The sequence below is a fragment of the Hydra viridissima genome, unplaced genomic scaffold (assembly GCF_058129835.1).
Source record: "Hydra viridissima isolate aposymbiotic clone 2 unplaced genomic scaffold, HvirCarnegie_v1 scaffold_1, whole genome shotgun sequence".
Lineage (NCBI taxonomy): Eukaryota > Metazoa > Cnidaria > Hydrozoa > Anthoathecata > Hydridae > Hydra > Hydra viridissima.
The window spans coordinates 14,069,327-14,086,472 of record NW_028324300.1 but is presented as its reverse complement, the minus strand read 5'-3'; the positions used below and the strand labels follow the sequence as shown (position 1 = coordinate 14,086,472).

At 29.4% G+C, this 17,146-nt stretch overlaps 2 protein-coding genes across 20 annotated transcripts in view; both read right to left on the bottom strand.

Annotated features, from left to right (window-relative positions):
* Positions 1-8,877, bottom strand: part of LOC145188340 (putative ATP-dependent DNA helicase HFM1) — a 28,260-nt gene extending 19,383 nt beyond the window's left edge. For 9 of the 18 annotated variants that reach the window (XR_016455088.1, XR_016455093.1, XR_016455094.1 and 6 more), the window contains exons 1-10: positions 8,670-8,876; positions 8,412-8,470; positions 8,132-8,182; positions 7,928-7,995; positions 6,237-6,369; positions 5,183-5,334; positions 4,851-4,931; positions 985-1,143; positions 812-858; positions 497-650 (exon numbers count right to left, since the gene is read on the bottom strand). Coding sequence is in view for 8 of the 18 variants with exons in the window: in XM_090096333.1 (XP_089952459.1) it covers positions 497-650; positions 812-858; positions 985-1,143; positions 4,851-4,931; positions 5,183-5,334; positions 6,237-6,369; positions 7,928-7,995; positions 8,132-8,182; positions 8,412-8,436 (870 nt within the window). In the remaining 10 variants the exon portion in view is untranslated. Of the gene's footprint in view, positions 1-496; positions 651-811; positions 859-984; positions 1,144-1,534; positions 1,645-4,850; positions 4,932-5,182; positions 5,335-6,236; positions 6,370-7,927; positions 7,996-8,131; positions 8,183-8,411; positions 8,471-8,669 lie in introns of those variants that run through there. The other 9 variants (XR_016455085.1, XR_016455086.1, XM_090096303.1 and 6 more) reach the window with 8 other exon arrangements.
* A 799-nt stretch (positions 8,878-9,676) lies between these two features.
* On the bottom strand, positions 9,677-12,609 carry LOC149893468 (uncharacterized). Of its 2 annotated transcripts, none has more exons than XM_090076003.1 (2): positions 12,324-12,609; positions 9,677-11,820 (listed from the first exon to the last, which is right to left on the bottom strand). In XM_090076003.1, the coding sequence occupies exons 1-2, from the start codon at positions 12,334-12,336 to the stop codon at positions 9,845-9,847; spliced, it is 1,989 nt and encodes a 662-aa protein (XP_089932129.1). In that variant the 5' UTR covers positions 12,337-12,609; the 3' UTR covers positions 9,677-9,844. The 2 variants fall into 2 exon arrangements, with proteins under 2 accessions (XP_089932129.1, XP_089932140.1); XM_090076014.1 differs by lacking the exon at positions 12,324-12,609 and having other exon boundaries at positions 9,677-11,644; positions 11,755-11,934.
* Between the last annotated feature and the right edge of the window lie 4,537 nt (positions 12,610-17,146).

Below are 17,146 nucleotides of genomic sequence, written 5' to 3'. Positions count from 1 at the left end.
AACAATAATAAATTTCAATACCTCAAGAATTTTTTTATGTCTATTTACCCTGTTGCATAACTCAGATTGTAAAATATATATAAGATATTCGATTGCATAACTTAGGAAATTTAATTATTTTCACTTAAAAGTTATTGATTAAATGTCAGCTGCATATGTGTAGTTTTAAGCAACTTTTAAGTCAAATGAGTTCTAATTTTGATGTAAGCAACCTTCTAATTAAAAAAGAAAAAAAGAAGGAAAAAAATGTGTATGGAATTTGAAAGATTATCTTAAAAAGAAATACTAAAGCAAAAAGTAAAAAATCAATATCTTTCATGAATGAAAATGAAATAAAAATTTCAGAGAATATAAAACAGGAAAAAAATAAATAAATAAACATAAGCATCTACCAAACCTGCAACTGTTAAGATATTTTCTAGCACAACTACTTTACCTAAAACTAATTACTTGAATTGAAAAATTATGTTTTTAAACATTGAACAAAGTTACATACAACTAGGGATGGCTTATTGTCTGAGTAGGTCTGTATTATGCTGCTCAATTTATAACTAAGAGTAAGATCAAACTTAAAATCTGACTGCCTTTCAGACATTGGATAACCTAAAACAACTTTTCTTAACTCCACAGGTCTGTATTCATTACCAAAACTAGAAACAAAACAGCATAAACAAAACACACATTTAAAAAAAAAAAGAAGATTTATTCACTAAAAAAAAAGTATTTCTATATTTTTTGAAAAGCACAAGCTTTTATTAATTAAATTAGAAAAATGAACGATTAACAATGCTAGAAAAAGTAAAACAATTACCTAACACCAAACGCAGGAAGTAATCCAGTATCTAACCAAGCAGCAATCTAGACAAAATTTAAATTTTGACCAAGGCCATCATATTTTGCATCTTATTAAATCAAAAAGAAATCTTTGAATGATCATTAACTTTTCACTTAAAATTAAAAGCAAAAATGTCATATGAACTTTACATCATCGACATTAGGAATAGTTGCAGACACTGCAACAAATCTCATAACTTGGTTGCCAGTTTTACAAATTTCGTTATTAATTGCAACTTGAACAGTTTTCATGCGGCTTACAACTGCCTCCATAGTTGCACCACGAGCATTGTCATTTAGTAAATGAACCTAAAACAAAAAATAAAAAACTAAAGCAATACTTTGTATCATGGGTCAAATCAATACATATTGTACATCATGGGTCAAATCAGTAGAGATGAGCTGTTTATAACCAAATATGTTGGCATATCATTTTATGTTGGCAAATCTGTAGAGATGAGCTGTTTATAACCAAATATGTTGGCATATCATTTTGGATTCCATTAACTGTTTATTTGTAACAACACACATACAATTATTTGTCTTGTTGTAAAACAAAAAAATTGCAACAAAACTGAATGAAGAAGTTAACAAATACAAGTCATTAAATTTCTTTTTTAAGAAAATGATGTGTGCCCTGTGCATCAGTGTCTATTTAGAATTGGAAAATGCTAAAAAAAAATATTTTTTAAAAACTTACTGAAAAGAAAAATAATTACAAACAAGTTGTTACTAATTCATTTTGTTTGGTGCTTTTATTTTAATAACAATTGTCAAAAATATGGTTCTTCTTATAGGTCTACATATTTCATCTTATGGTACATATCTTAATCGTTGTGTGTATTACATACAAAGTCATTTGTTTGTTAAAACTGTTAACAGTTCTGTTGCAAAGTTACTGTATTGTGTGTACTAGGTTTTATTTGTATGACTTACTGTGATTATTTGTTTCATCTAAATTCCTTAGCATTTTTACATCACACACATACCTAATGCGTTGTGTTTCCAAGCATTTTTCTAAACCATTATTACTTTACTACCTTTTATAAAAACATAAATAGTAAATAAATTGAATCAGGGACAACAACTTGTTACAACTTAGTTTTTAAATTAGTAGTTTAAAATACCTATAATAATATCATTAAAAAAAATAAGAAAACAATTTACAACGTGATGAAATTAAATGTAGAGGTTTTTTTACATAAAAGAATGTATGGAAAACTATTCGATTGGAGGTTTTGATTTGCCCAATCAGCATTTTCCTGTTGGGCTATAATCTTGTTTTTCGTCTTTATTAACCCTTTAGCATTCCTACTAATATTGCTGGCATCTAAGTTCTATTTAGGCTGTCTTTACCAAAATTTGGCAGTTTTTTTCTTTACCAAATTTTGCAGAAATGGGATTTGTCGTCATCTGTTAGGTGGGTATTACTAAAAGTTGCAGAATATTCTAGAGAGTCTAGAGTAATTTAATTTTTAAAAACAGAAAATTTTGATGCTGTAAAAATGTCATATTTTCAAGATCTTCCTCTTTTTTATGAGTACACAGTCTATTTAAAGCTTTAGTTACTAGTTTCCCAAAGCTTTTTCAAGACTCCCCATAGTACGGCAAATTTGTCACTTTTATAGGCTTCCATAGGAACATTTCAAAAGTTGTCAGGCAGATAATTAGAACTGTCTCATAAATATCAAATCCCATGATGTCAATCTCTTAGCAGCTGAGTTTAGTATAAGTGTCTTTTTTGATTGCAGAGATTAATCTGCTTTCTATAAGTCTTCATTTACAATACCTTGAATCTCTTCTATCTTTTGTAAAACAACAACATTTCTATCCTCTTTATTATTTGAACAAAGTAATGTCTGTAGTATACACTCCCTAAAATAATACCAAGCTGATCTTTGAATGGATGGCGATACTACATTAACAACCACTTCTTTGTGATATTTAATTTGCTCCAGCTGGTAGAGAACATGTTTGGAACCTTTAATCTATAAAGATTTGGTTCTAATCTGAAACAAACAAAGAAAATAAATACCCACAATGAACTCATTGATGGATATCAGATTTTAAAAATCTTTAACTTTAATGCCATGTTTAGAGATCCATATTCTACATATTCTGTTAGCAATAGTCAACCATCTTCAATGTAAAACAGAACAAATTTTCAATAGAAAAAATTGCACCAACAAACTTAGAAACATAAAAAAGATCTACAAAAAAATCATAGATTGTTGCATCATCCAGGAAAACAATTGCCTTTAATTATTGGGTCAAATGATGAATAGATATATAGATCTATTTCCAAACCAAGCCTTAATCTAATGACTTCAGACCATTGTTGTTTGACAATTGTGGCAGTTTATTTGTGTTCAGTTGAAAAATGAGTCAAACAAGTTTTTTTCCTAATTAAAACTTCACATTTTTAACTCCTCCCTCACAACTAGTATTATTTGTAGAATATGTAGTCTGCATAATTTGTCTTTCTCTCTTAATTAACCATTTAACAATATTACCTGCAATTATTTCTGCATGTTTAAGAGTTTTGGTTGCTTTTCCAGTAGTAAAATAAAATAATTTCCCCCTGCATCCTGAAAAACAGTGTAGTGCTCTTCATTTTTATTTTCGTTTTTTTTTCTACCATTTTTGGTTCTTCAATTTTTTTTAATACATCCCTCTTTTTCTTTTCTCAGAACTTTTTTGTTTTCTGGTTTCAAACATCATTTATTTTAATTTAAAGCTTGCTTTCAAATATATATATATATATATATATATATATATATATATATATATATATATATATATATATATATATATATATATATATATATATATATATATATATATATATATATATATATATATATATATATATAATAGTATTTTAAACTTTTTTAGACAGTTGTAGTTAACATTTGTCTAGTTCAATTTTTTCCCTGGACATGGAATGGCTAGAACCTCATTCCATCATGCTGCTATTTAGTAGCAAATAGCTTTTCAATAACTAACTTAGGCAATTGAACATTTGCAATAGACTAAAGTCTAAAAAACCAGGTAATATATCTTTGGTCATCTCTCTTACTAGCTAATTTCTTCTTTTGAAGTCATTAAAATTCTCTCTTAATAAAATTCTTTATTATATTATTTCCCTACTTATTGTGGGACACAACACAGCATGGGATTTTAGAGGAACTGCATGACAATATTAAAATTTTTTAAAAACTTACTAGATATCCTGGGTAACAGGATATCTAGTAAATTTTAATAATTCATATCCTATCTCCATTTTAAAGAGATAATGTAGAACCCATGCTTTAAGGGCATTGTTTTAAAAGTTTGCTTATGCAACCAAATAGTATTTTTAATACTATAAATGCCAATGTTATAAAGATTTTAAATGATGATAAAAAAAAAAATGTTTGAAATACAATATAATGAATTATTTATAACGACAACTACTTTTAATTGTTGAAACTATAAAAACATAATTTATGTGAATGATGCATGCTATTAACCTTTTACAAGGGTTTGCATGAATTTTTTGTGTGTAGTTTACAGAGCACTTAATTGGAAAATAAAATATCTACATATGATTTCCAGCAACTAGTAAAATTCTTTGAATATTTCAATTCCAGTAAAAGATTAACTTTCTAGCTCTAACACATTCTAATAACAACATTTTAATATCAGAGTAGCCTCTAGTGATTTGGAACCTTGTCCCCAAGTATTAAAAAACAGGATCTTCTGGGTAGAGATCCTAGCACTGACACTGATACAACACTGGAGGCTGTATAAGTGTACTTGATTCCATCAAGTTAAAAGTTTTTATAGTTATAAGTTATTTAAAATATTATACCTGATTTTTCTAAAGAATTCCTATTATCCCTGTCTATTTCCTGGCCAATCAAAAAGCCAAATGTTTCTCTCATTTTTGGCCTTTGCCACCCTATTTTACTGTGACAACCCTAACTATTAACAATTCAATAAGGTGACATTGTATCAATAACATTTCTACTTACCTCATCTATCATAAATAATCTAACTGATTGAATCAATGATTTATGGTCTTTCCATTTGCGAGTCATACTGTCCCATTTTTCCTTAAAAAAATTTTTAAATTAGTAAAATTAAGGTTATTACAAAACTAAGTACCATACAGTGTCTTAACATTTAAACATACTTTAACAATTAAACCTTTGTTGTACTTTGCTAGAAAAATGAGTAGAAATTTAAGGAAAACTGTCCCTAAAATCCTTTTATGATTTTTAAATACACATTCTTTGGTGCTTTTAATGTATATAATTAAGAACTATTTTATCTGTTTATAAAAACAAACTAAGATATTTATTACTGGTGTTGTAAATACAATATTTGAATATTGCAATTCTTGAAAATCATCAAAGTCTGTGTCTCCTGTTAGTTCGGTACACCGCAACCCAAATGGTCCAAACTTTTTATTCCAGTCTTGGTACCTCTCATTGCACAAAGCTTTAATCGGAGCCACTGAACAATTGAATTTTAATAATTATCACAATATCATATTGCCACAATTAACTTCATAATTTAACATTTAACATGATAATATTATTATGTAAAGTGCCATCATACAATCAATATGAACCATAACATGACTCAAAAATGACAACTTGTATTTTCATTTCAGGAAATTTTGAGGAAGTTTGATAAAATACACTAAAGTTATATTTTTATAAATGACATCTATATTTATATATTAATTATACATTAAGCACATATTCAAAACATGGAAGAAACCTGAAAAAGATTAAGAACTTTAAATTTTGAAATATAACTCTATTAGATTTTACATCACTTACTTCATGGAGAAATCAAAACCAATGAATATAAATATAGAACCCTTTAGTTAATAATTTAAAAGGGAAATTTAATTGTCACAAAAAAATATTAATGAAATAGTTCTTAACAGATAAAAAAAATACCCTGCAAGCATCGATGCTTGCATAACTGCATTTATCAGTATTTTTGTTGTTTTTTTACAAAAAGAAAATATTCCTTTCTAAATCTTTGTAAAATAATTATTATTAAGTAAGAGAGAGAGAGAGAGAGAAAAGTGAAAATTAGTGTAAGCTGTATTTTCCTATGACAAAAGAACCATGTGGTCAGGTAAAATCTAGTGGATTCTTCTTTAATGAAAAGGAAAAATATGATTAGAAAGTTATTATTATTAACTATATCAGAGTAATACATAATAGACTCTCAAAGAATTTTATCTAAATTTATATTCTATACTTTGTTAGTTTATAACTTTATAAAAAGAGACCAGATGACAAACAATTCCACCAACCTTTACTATTTCAGGTTTTTAAGATAAGTTATGTTTTTAGAACATTTTAACATAAGGAGGCATATGAAATAAGACTACATACTATAAACAACTTTCTGATTAAATTGTGAAACACCACTTTTTAGTAATAAACGAATAATACAGAGCTCAAACAGTACAGTCTTCCCTGATCCAGTAGGTGAACAAACAACAATTGGATTATCTGAGTACATCACCTGGATGAAAAAAAACCAAACTAAATCAGCATTTTGTTCATTTTACATAAGTATGCCTTTGTATCTACATGCATACATACATACATACATACATACATACATACATACATACATACATACATACATACATACATACATACATACAAGAAATCTAATAAAAATTTGATTTAGTGCCAACTTTAACTTGAATTTAACTACGCCAGATCAAAATGATATAAATTTGCAACAGTCATATGATTGCAGGATAAATTTTACAACAGTCATATAATTACAGGATGAAGGCATTTTAGGTTTTTTGATTATTCATGTTAATATTATTATATAAGTAGCATACAGGGCTTTGCAAAAATTTACAGTACCCTATGAAATTAAAGACAAATTGTTGGTGTTGATTGTTGACTTCTAATGCTGCAGAAATAAGCTTTTTGAAAAATTATCAATTATGAAATTATTGCTAAGTAAGTTTATAATAACTTTTTGATGTCGCTATAGAAGCCAAATAGAGCATCCACTTTTTGGTCATCCAGTTGATCTACCTACAAATTATATCTCTACCTATTTAGACATTGTCAAGTGTTGATTCTTTCTTATTTATTTATCTGGACCGCATGATCTAGAAAAAGTTATTGCTAACCAAGTGAAAGACATCTATGATAAAGTAAATGTGCTATCAATTAATGTCAGCAGTATTGTGGTTTGAGTGAAGAGATTTACCTCACTTATGGATAACTTAAAAATTACCCAGTAGAAAAAAGATCATCTGTATCATTTGAAAATAAAGTTCAACCAATTCAAAAGTTGTTTGATGTGCACACTTGTAAGTACTTAAGTGCAGGAATTTCCTGATCTAATAGACATCCTTGGAAACATTGTTGATGTTCCTGATGAGGTCTGAAAAGGTCTTCCAACAGATTGATACACAATCAAGCATGCTTGATTGTGTAGGTAGGATTCAATTTAAGTCAGCACATGCCTTGGTTTAAACAAAAAATATGGCTTAAGAATGGCACTGAAATTCAAATACACAAGTGCTAAGTTATTGATTAGAAAGAACTGGGATCAATGCCCTTAAGAAATCATTTGTTCCAGATTTACCCAAATTGCAATATTTATTATTGAAATTAATTGGTACAGCTTATTTCTCTTTAGGATCACTCACACACGCATTAATTTCAGGTTTTCTGTAGTCTTAACATTTCAATTCTTCTTTAAATAGCACAACATTATTGAACATTTTTTCTGAATATATATTTTAGCAAGTAAAAAATTACTTAATAAGTTCATGCTAAGAAAGAGACCATACACACTGTTATAGATTAAACTGAAATACTGAAACAAATATAAGAAAAACCAATCTTTTGCAGTTGAAGCTAGTTCTTTAACATTACCTATTTTCAATTAACAGTAATTTGTATGAAAATATAGAAAATACTTTGCAAAGTGCTATAAAAAATAAACTGAATGAAGAAATATATTCATATTATGTTCTTTTAATGTAATACATTACAACTTTATCTTTATTTAAAAAAAAATAATAGAAATAAAAATATCTGATTACCTTGTCAAAAAGCTTTGACTGTAATGCATTGAAATATGCAAATGGAAAAACTCCTCTGTACTCACCAGCTATGCAATTTTGTAAAAAAAGACAAATACTTGAAATAAAAACTTGATTATATATATTATAGCTTTTTTTCATATTATATATATTTCGTTTTATTTCAACTCAGAAAGTACTATAATTTGTTAAAAAGATTATTACGTATTTCTCTGACAGATTTTAATTTTGTTAAAGATCCATCAGCTGAAGGTACTGAAAGATAAAAAAAATTTATTGAAATCTAAAAGCAAAAAAAAACAACTAGTTTTTCTCCCTTTTTTTAGATTAATGCATTTGTAAGAAAGATAACAAATAACAAATAAAAGAAATTAATTATGAATACTATATTTAATTTAAGCAAACTTGCAAATTATAAGTTTTTACAGTTATATGTAGATTAAAAAAAAAAAAAAAAAAAATGAAACTGATTTTATTTACGTACTTAATAAAGGCTTCGGTGTATCCATTTCAACGAAAGTTACTTTGTACTGTCCTCGAATTCTATAACAACAATCATTAAAGAAAGCAATAGTCATATAAAATATAGTATGTAACTAACTCACCAGTTTATTTGTTTCTAGATTCGTTCTAATATTTATTATTTTTTTTACTTAAGACCTATGTATACTATTGCATTCGAAAAGATAAATTCTAAAGAAGAAAAGTGAATGAAACTAATGAAATTAGAAATGAAAATTACCGCTGGTTTGTTAATATAATTTGTAGTGAAGTGTACAGTGAAGATAGATGTAGGAAATAAGAATGTTTGAAATTGTTTTAATTGCATATCAATTTAAATATTCCCGCGATAAACAATTAGCTTTTCCGGTCTTCAAAATAATTTTGCATAACAATAAACTTTCCTTAATTTAATACTAATTAAAATGTAGAACTAAATAGTCATGAATTTTGAAAATGAATTTTTCTTTTTCGTACTGGTCATAAATGCCAAAAACAAATTACGATTGGCTTTTCGTTTTTTTTTTTTTATCTTCGATCGAGTTCGATCGAGATTGCAAAAACTTCAATCGAGTTCGAGATAAAATTTTATTCACAGGCTTTTATGTATACGACAACTTTAAAAGTTACATTTAGTATTCACATATACTAAATTCAACTTTTAAAGTTGTCGGATACAAAAAAGCTGAAGAGCTTCGGAGATTGCCAGAAGTGATTGAGTAAGCTTAGGTTGACAAGAAAATAGACCTTTATTTTTCCTCCACCATGGACAACAATTGCGGCCAATTGCCATATCTCTTAAATATGTTGCCATATCATCATAAACCGTGTCGTGTTGATATTTTACTCTGTTAAAACTCTTAATGTTTTAATTTTACTGCGCAATAAAATTTTAACGTTTTTTTTTACTGCGCTGTAAAATTTTAACATTACTGTGCTTGTTATTATTTTACTATCATCAAGTGATGCAGAAATGTTAAAATTTGTGGGTGGGGCAGATAAGAATGTAACGTTAGTAGGTACTTGTTGTTGGATTCTGTATAATGAGAAAAGAGGAAGTAAATGAACTATTAAATTAAGGATACTTCAATTTTTCTTCCTATGAAACTTTTATTACGTAATGCCAATGATATATATTAACTAGATGTCTAACTTCACATAAATTCCGTAAGAAAATGTGAAGCAAATTTTTGGAGGTTGTAAAACCGGTAGCCTTAGCAAAGAAGAAAAATTTCTAGCGATGCACAGTGGAGTATTTGTATGACAAAACCGCTCAAAAATATTTTATGAATTTTTTTTTCGCTTTATTAGTTTAAAACACAGAGTTTTATTAAAATTAAATGTTTAATTAAAAAAATAAAATTTTTTAAAGAGTAATTTATTATTAACAAAAAGACATATTCGCTTATCAAAGCTTCATGCTGAGATCATCATATTGACTGCTTCTTTGGAAAAAGGCAACGTTTTTTTATGCCGTTTTGATCTAGAACTACTTATGTATGGGTCTGAACTCAATAGCAGCCTATTTAATACGTCTGTATTGCAGTCGATACGAGAAAACTTTCGACTAAAATTTTGTCTGTACTGCCGAAAGTGTTTGTTTCGGGCTTCAGCTGCCTCCTCGGATAACTGGCCGATAGGGAGGATTGCATGAGTTATTACTTCGGCACCATGCATCAAAACTTTATGCATGGTTGGAGACATGGGATACCAACCATACAGATTGATATACAGTTTAGCAGTTTCATGAGCAAAAGCGTCGAATTTAACAGCATCAATTTTATATCCACTTGAAATGACTTCAAGAATAACGTGTAAACCTTTTATCAAATCCAAGTTAACACCAGTTATTTGTGAAGATAATTCCGGGTTTGAAAAAAATCTTCTTGACGTATTGCCGTCATTCGTATTTCCAAACCCTGCTTTAGGTATATCTACTTGAAGCCCTAATTCTTCTTTGAAGGATGTTTGTATTTTCTTCTTTGCTTCTTTGACAATTTTTTTTTCCTCGTCTGATCGAGCTTGCCACTTTTGTAAAGGTATTTTATAAGCTAAATGAAGAAGCGATTCAAAAAAGCGGATCCTTGCATGAAGAATCGAGAGTCCAAATGAGATGGTTTCCGTATTGATTGGCTCTTTTTTAATCAATTTATTAAAATCTTTCGATGTTTGTCCACAAATGTAGCACCTCATAGTTGATGTAGTATCAGTTGCAGCGTTGCACACTTTACCATCTACCATTGTAAAAAGCAAGGTATGCTTTATTTTTCCAATTTCATTGGGCAACCTTGTTTCCCTGAGATTCCTTATTTGGTTTTTTACGTGCTCTATCTCGTCCATTGTTATGTCTTTAGATTCACTAATGAAACGTATTCGAATGGGCCTGCAGAACCTTGGAGATGAGGTGACTGAGTTTTGCCATATAATTTTTTCCTGTTGGCCATCAATTTTAACAATCATTCTCAGAGGTACTAAAGAACTTTGAAAAATATTTGCATCACTGTCGGTGTTGTTTTGAAATTTTTGCTTAAATTTTGCTTGTTGCGATCCATCACAGCCCCATTTTGATATTAAAACCATATTTTTCTTTTCTTCAATTGAACACTTTTCTACAACCTCTGAGACATATTTATATAAGCGTAATGTAGTGTGGTCAAGTAATGCTTGTAGTTGAATTTCAGCTGTTGTTTCGGTTACTTGTATCGATTCCTTATTAGGGTAACATTCTTTTTTGGCTTGTTGTATTATTGAGTAGCAGGGGTAGACACTTTTGTTTCTACTTTGAATAAGTTCCCACTGTTTTCTGGTAAAATCGCCTTCTACAAACAGTGCCAGTGCCTCTTGAGGTGTTAATTTATTGACAGTTACTTTTTTAAAAGCAGAGTTAAATGCTTTTCGGTATTTCTTTGCTCTGGTAGGCGTGGCCGTAATTTCTTTAATAAATTTTGAAACATCAGTATTTCCTGAAGTGTGCTGGCTCATTCTGGCTGCATACGTCAACTCATCAACAGAGACCTGTTTGCGCAAATCCATAGTTTTTCGACGCTTGCTGCAATCACTTAGTTCTATAAATGATTTTGATGGTCGTCCAGGTTTCTGTCGAATGTTTATTGACCAATAAGGTAGCTCGATGTTTGATTTGAGCCATTGTTTATTGTTTTTTATAAAACTTTCTTGTTTATAACTTGCAGCTATCCATCTTTTCTTGAAATCACTCTTAAAGAATTTTAAAATTCTTGTTATGGTACTTTTTTGATCTATTGGATATTTCATGACTGTTATAAGGTGTTCTTCTAACAACGAAAACTTTTCATCAAATTTTTTACCTTTACAATCTTTCATTATTTCATATAACTCTCTTCTAGTGAACAACTTTTTGACTTCTGTCGAATCTACATGATAAATAATAAAATCAGTAAATACATAGTGGTGTGACCTTAATGAAAGACAAATAAGATATATATATATTTTTTGAGATTTTATAGTTTGATAGTTTAATATATTAGATACAATTTAAGATTTACGTAGTTTGGTTAAGTTTGTACAAAAATATTCAAAAATTAGACAACAAGAATTTATTTTATAGCTATTTCAAGACGTTTTACGAGATTGTGTATATTACGAAATGGTCTACACACTATTTTTGAAGCGTTAATATAAAAAGTGGCGGACGTTGGCGGATAATTTTACAAAAGTATCTGATTGTTTACAGCCTATAGTTATTGCTCGTAAAAAAATTATAACTCGACAAGACCATACTTGTTAACAAAAACATTATTACATTATAATTTTATATGAAAATTAAAACTCAAATAGTCCATCATAAAAACGCTTTATATTATGCACAATAACTACAGAAATTTAATGTAATTTTATTTTAAAATATAGGTCATACCTTCCTCTGCCATAATTAGCCGTTTATTTTTTCAAAACTGAACAATATATAATAATAGCTGCAATAGCAAATGTCACAAATTTTTGAATTTTTTTTTCCCACGAAATTTCAAATAACAACGCCACGTTCTGAACAAAAATACGACAAAAGGAAAAATCGAGAAGAATTTTCTGTTACATAATCTAATGAAGCAATTATCTAGCTTGAAAATAATAAAGTTAATAAGACTTTTATGCGAACTTGATTTTTTGACTTTTGAGCGGTTTTGTCATACAAATACTCCACTGTGCGATGTTTTGTTTTATTTTTGCTATTCGTTTTTCCGTAATATCTGTTAACCAATCAGATGCTGGTGGCAAAACAAGTTATTATCCAATCATATGCTGGTGGCAAAAAAAATTTGCTTCACTTTTTTTCGGAAGTTAGACATCTAGTTAATATATATCATTGCGTAATGCATACATTAAATGATAGGTTACCAGGGTGCGGCAACAAAACTGAGACTCTTAAATATGATTATCTTTATTTCAATTTTAAAGAAACGGAAGAAGAAAAATTAATAAAATTTTGGAAATAATATTTTTTGATGCCTGAGCAACTTTAAACTTCAATATAGTAGCCATCATTCTCGATAATCTTCTTAAGCCGTGTCAGAAAGGCTGCGCAGATATTCTTGACAAATTCTTCAGGCATCAGGGTCCAAGGGCTGAATCCAGCTACCATGCAAAGTCAACATTTTTGTAATTAGCATCAATCCATGGCTTTACAACAGTTTTCAGAACTTCCAGGAAGTTATTCGGGCCAATTTTGAGACTCTGAGGGAACTAGTAAGGAGACATTCGCTTACCATCAGAGCCTACAACCCCGAGCATCATTGCTAATGCTGGGTGGTTCATGGTATGAATGTGATGACCTCTGAAGGACAGAATGCAATAAATCTGTCATTTCGGGCATTTCTAGACTGGTCAACTGTCCAAATAATTTCATCTGAGAAATTTCGAACTGTGGATTTTTGCTTCTTCTTCCAGGAGAGTATCGAACAAACTAGTCTCGACTGTTTGTAGGTTTCTAAAAGTAGTTGGCGCTTCCTATGCTGTTTTGAAGTTCTTCTAACTGTTCTCTCATGAAACTTGAACTTTTTTTACTGTTTTCCTGATGTTTTAAAGTGGATTGTTCTTGATATGGTATCTGATTTTGTTGTTTTTTTTGTAGTTTCTGCTGAGTTTTAAATTTTGTCCACCATTCCTGGTGAAGCTTCCCGAATTTTGGGCCCGGAAAACAGTGGTTCTGGATACACCTACAACTCTTTGGGATTGGCACTTGCACGCTTAGCGAATCCATGACTCTTTTTTTTTTCTAATTGCATCTTGAAGCTTTTCCGAAAATTTTTTTATTTGTTATTATTCTGATTCAAAATTATTTGAAAAGCCACCACCGAAAGAAACGCGGGAAATTCATTTACATGAAAAATAACAACAAATAAGAGTCTCAGTTTTGGTGCCGCACTGTGTACTTTCCAGACTAGATTTAGATTAATTTTTATATGTAAAGTAATGCATTTTCCCTTAATCTTAGCATTAGAAAGTAAGTTCATAAGTTACAGAAAACCATAAATTAATGACGTATATATCTTATGAACGGGTTTAGATATACAGTACTATCTCGCTAATTCGAATCTCCTTAATTCGAAAACCTCCATAATTCGGTTAAATGTAAAATCACCGTGAAATGCGCTTCAGTCAACTTTCCATAATTCGAAAATCTTTCTAATTCGAACTTTTATGTTTCTTCATAAAATTCGAATAAGAGAGATTGTACTGTACTTACACCAGGACTTTTTTCATGATGTAAAACAACATGAAAAGCAAGCGAAACATGAAAAACGAATAGAACCAAAAACATTTCAGTTCAGTATAATTTTTTTTTTCACTTTAAAGTTTTTAGTGACAAAACAAACTAAAAATTACTTTGCTTTTATTTTCGAAAGGAATTGCGTGAAATCGAGTTTAGTGGATTGTTGATATTTGAGCCATGTTAGTTTCTGTCTTGTGAATGACCACGCAGCTGTCAATTCGAATAAGATTCGCAGTATCGAGTATCTTTACAATTATTTTTGAAATTTTAAGTTAATTAAAAATTCCACTAAATAAGTTTTCCTCACTTTGCCTCTTTTGCAATACATCAATTTGTTGTCTACAATATGAAAGTTTGTACAATACCGTTTAAATTTTCCTTTCTCATTTACATCTTCAGAAAACTTTTTGTCAATTAAATATTTCTGATATCATAAAATATCATATTTCTGTGCATCTTTAAAACGCCGGAAAAATAAACGCCACATACTTTAAATTAAAAATATACGCAGCAAACTTTAAATTAAAAAAGTCAGTAAAATAATAACGACAACAGTAAAATTGCAACTTAAAAATTTTACTACGTACAAAAACTTTGTTGAAACTTTACTGCGCAGAAAATTTTAATAACAGTAAATTAAAAACGCTGCAAAGCGCACTCGTGCTAGACACATCAGCATCAGCAACATTGTTGTTGGTGGCAGTTGTTGCCATTATGTTATCCATCATGTAATCAAGGGATTCCCACGAGCCTGCTTATTGTGTTACTAGTGTATACCGTCACTGAGTTCTAAGACTAGACAACGATTTACGCAAATGCATTCATGTGGAACGCATTATAAAAACGTGCACAAAATTTAAATGAGGAGACAGAAAAGATTAGAGTTTGTTTTGTATTTCAGGTTGTAAAACGAGTTTTGTTAATTGATCTTAAAATAAATATATGTAGTAAAAGATATAAATAGTAGGGGTGTTCAAAAAAATAAAATTTCGAAACCGCGAATACACAACAAGCTAAATTTGGGGCAAATATAAAAAAATACGATTACAAAAAAAAAAAATCAAAAATATTGAGATTTACCTTGTGCTCAAGCGTCAAAACCCCCCTAAAAATGCCCCAAATAGTACCCTCGTAGCAAGGCTTTGAGCACAAGATAAATCTTAATATTTTCAATTTTTTTTTTTTTTTTAATGTGCTCATAATAATCTATACTTTTTTTTTAAATTGATGTGTATCCGTGATTTTTCTTAATAGTTCTTTAAATTGAAAACGATTTTATGCAAAAAACGAAAATATGAGCATTTAACAAAAAAGAATGCGCAATAATTCGTACTTATTTTATTTGTTTATATTCACATCGTTTGGTTTTCATTTTATTTGTATTAAGCTTTTCAGAAAAGCATTTTTTTTAAAGGCTGATTGAATAATACAAACTTAAATTACGTGCAACTTGTATCTTTAGAAAATATTTTTTTTATGTAAATACTAAAGTTCAAGCTATCTTCTGAATTTTGGAGCGTAAGCTAAGTAATCCCTTTGCGAATCTTTTCTTGCTTATAACTTTGTTACTTTGTTTCTTGGTTAATAAAGATTCACTGCCTGATGCCTTAAAAATTGAGCAAACTTTGTCCACAGCAATAAGCCTAATTTGTTTTTCTTCCTCGTCTCTGTAGCGGTGAACATATTGTTGCATTATTCCAATTGCCCTTTCAGCGTGGTCGTTTACAAAAACAATACTTTTTGCAAAATTTAAAAATAATTTATATGTTGGTTGCGTGTGCCAATACTGAGGTGGCAAGGTCACCCAATCATCAATTCGTTGATCTTTTATTCCGATCATATAAAACATTAACCAGGAGAACTCATCAACCAAAGTAGCTAAGCTAGAAATTTGCTGATGAATGTTAAGTTCAATTTTCAACAATTTTTCTATATCTTTTTTTTTGCTTATTTTCAGTTTTAAAGTAACATGACTTAGGTTTTGGAAATGATAATATTGCAGCAGCAATTTTTTTCTTTTCTTCGAGTGCAACACCATCATCCAGCAAGGCTAAAGGAATCAGAGTTGAGTCAAGATACCATGTATGTTTAAATAAAGAATTCAACACAGTATCAACAGCAAATGGTTGTGCACATACTGCTTTATACTGATGCATTTGATGAAAAGCAGTTACATCCATAAAAGGAGCTTTGATTGTATCATTTGATTGCAGGTACCACTTTGCATAAAAACAAGCTATAAATTCAGTTTATACCTTAATATGTTCTCTATTTTTTTGAATAAAATCAATTTGAGTTGAAAGAACTTGCATTTTTGAATAGTATATAGATTTCCCAAGAAACGTTGCTTGATGAACCGCTCCAGTTTTTCGAATGATAGAAGAAGAAAGATAGCTGACCGCTAGCTCTGCAAGTTCTTTTCTATCTTCCCTAACAATATCATTTCTCAATAAGTAAGATCTACAATACTTAAGAGATTCTGTAGCAGCTTTTTCAACAACATTTCCTTTAATTTCTTCCATATATAGACAAAAGCGGGTTCTGGCTCATTGTTACTTTTCAATACTTTTTCAATACTTAAGGATGCTAAAATTGATGCGTTGGTTAACATTCCATATCGTGTTCTTGGACAAAACCTATACTTAAGGATGCCAACATTGTTGGTTAACATTTCTTATGTTTTTGTTTCCTTTTCAATACTTAATAGGTGTCTTTAAAAATCTAATCAAGAAGAAGTATAAAAAATAATCATGTTATTTCTATACCAGTTCTTTAAGATGCCTAAAGTGTTGTTCTTCGCTTGGTTTATTGAGCAGACCTTGTTTTGTAGTGTCCAATAGCCAAGGTTCTGTGATCATTTAATAGGATCCTCTTATCATCTTTTGAGCTGAGTGCAACTTTGTTAATTTCTTCGCTGTAAACGTCGTGAAGATGAGATCTGAAAACGTTCATGGTTGCAAGTTGTTCAT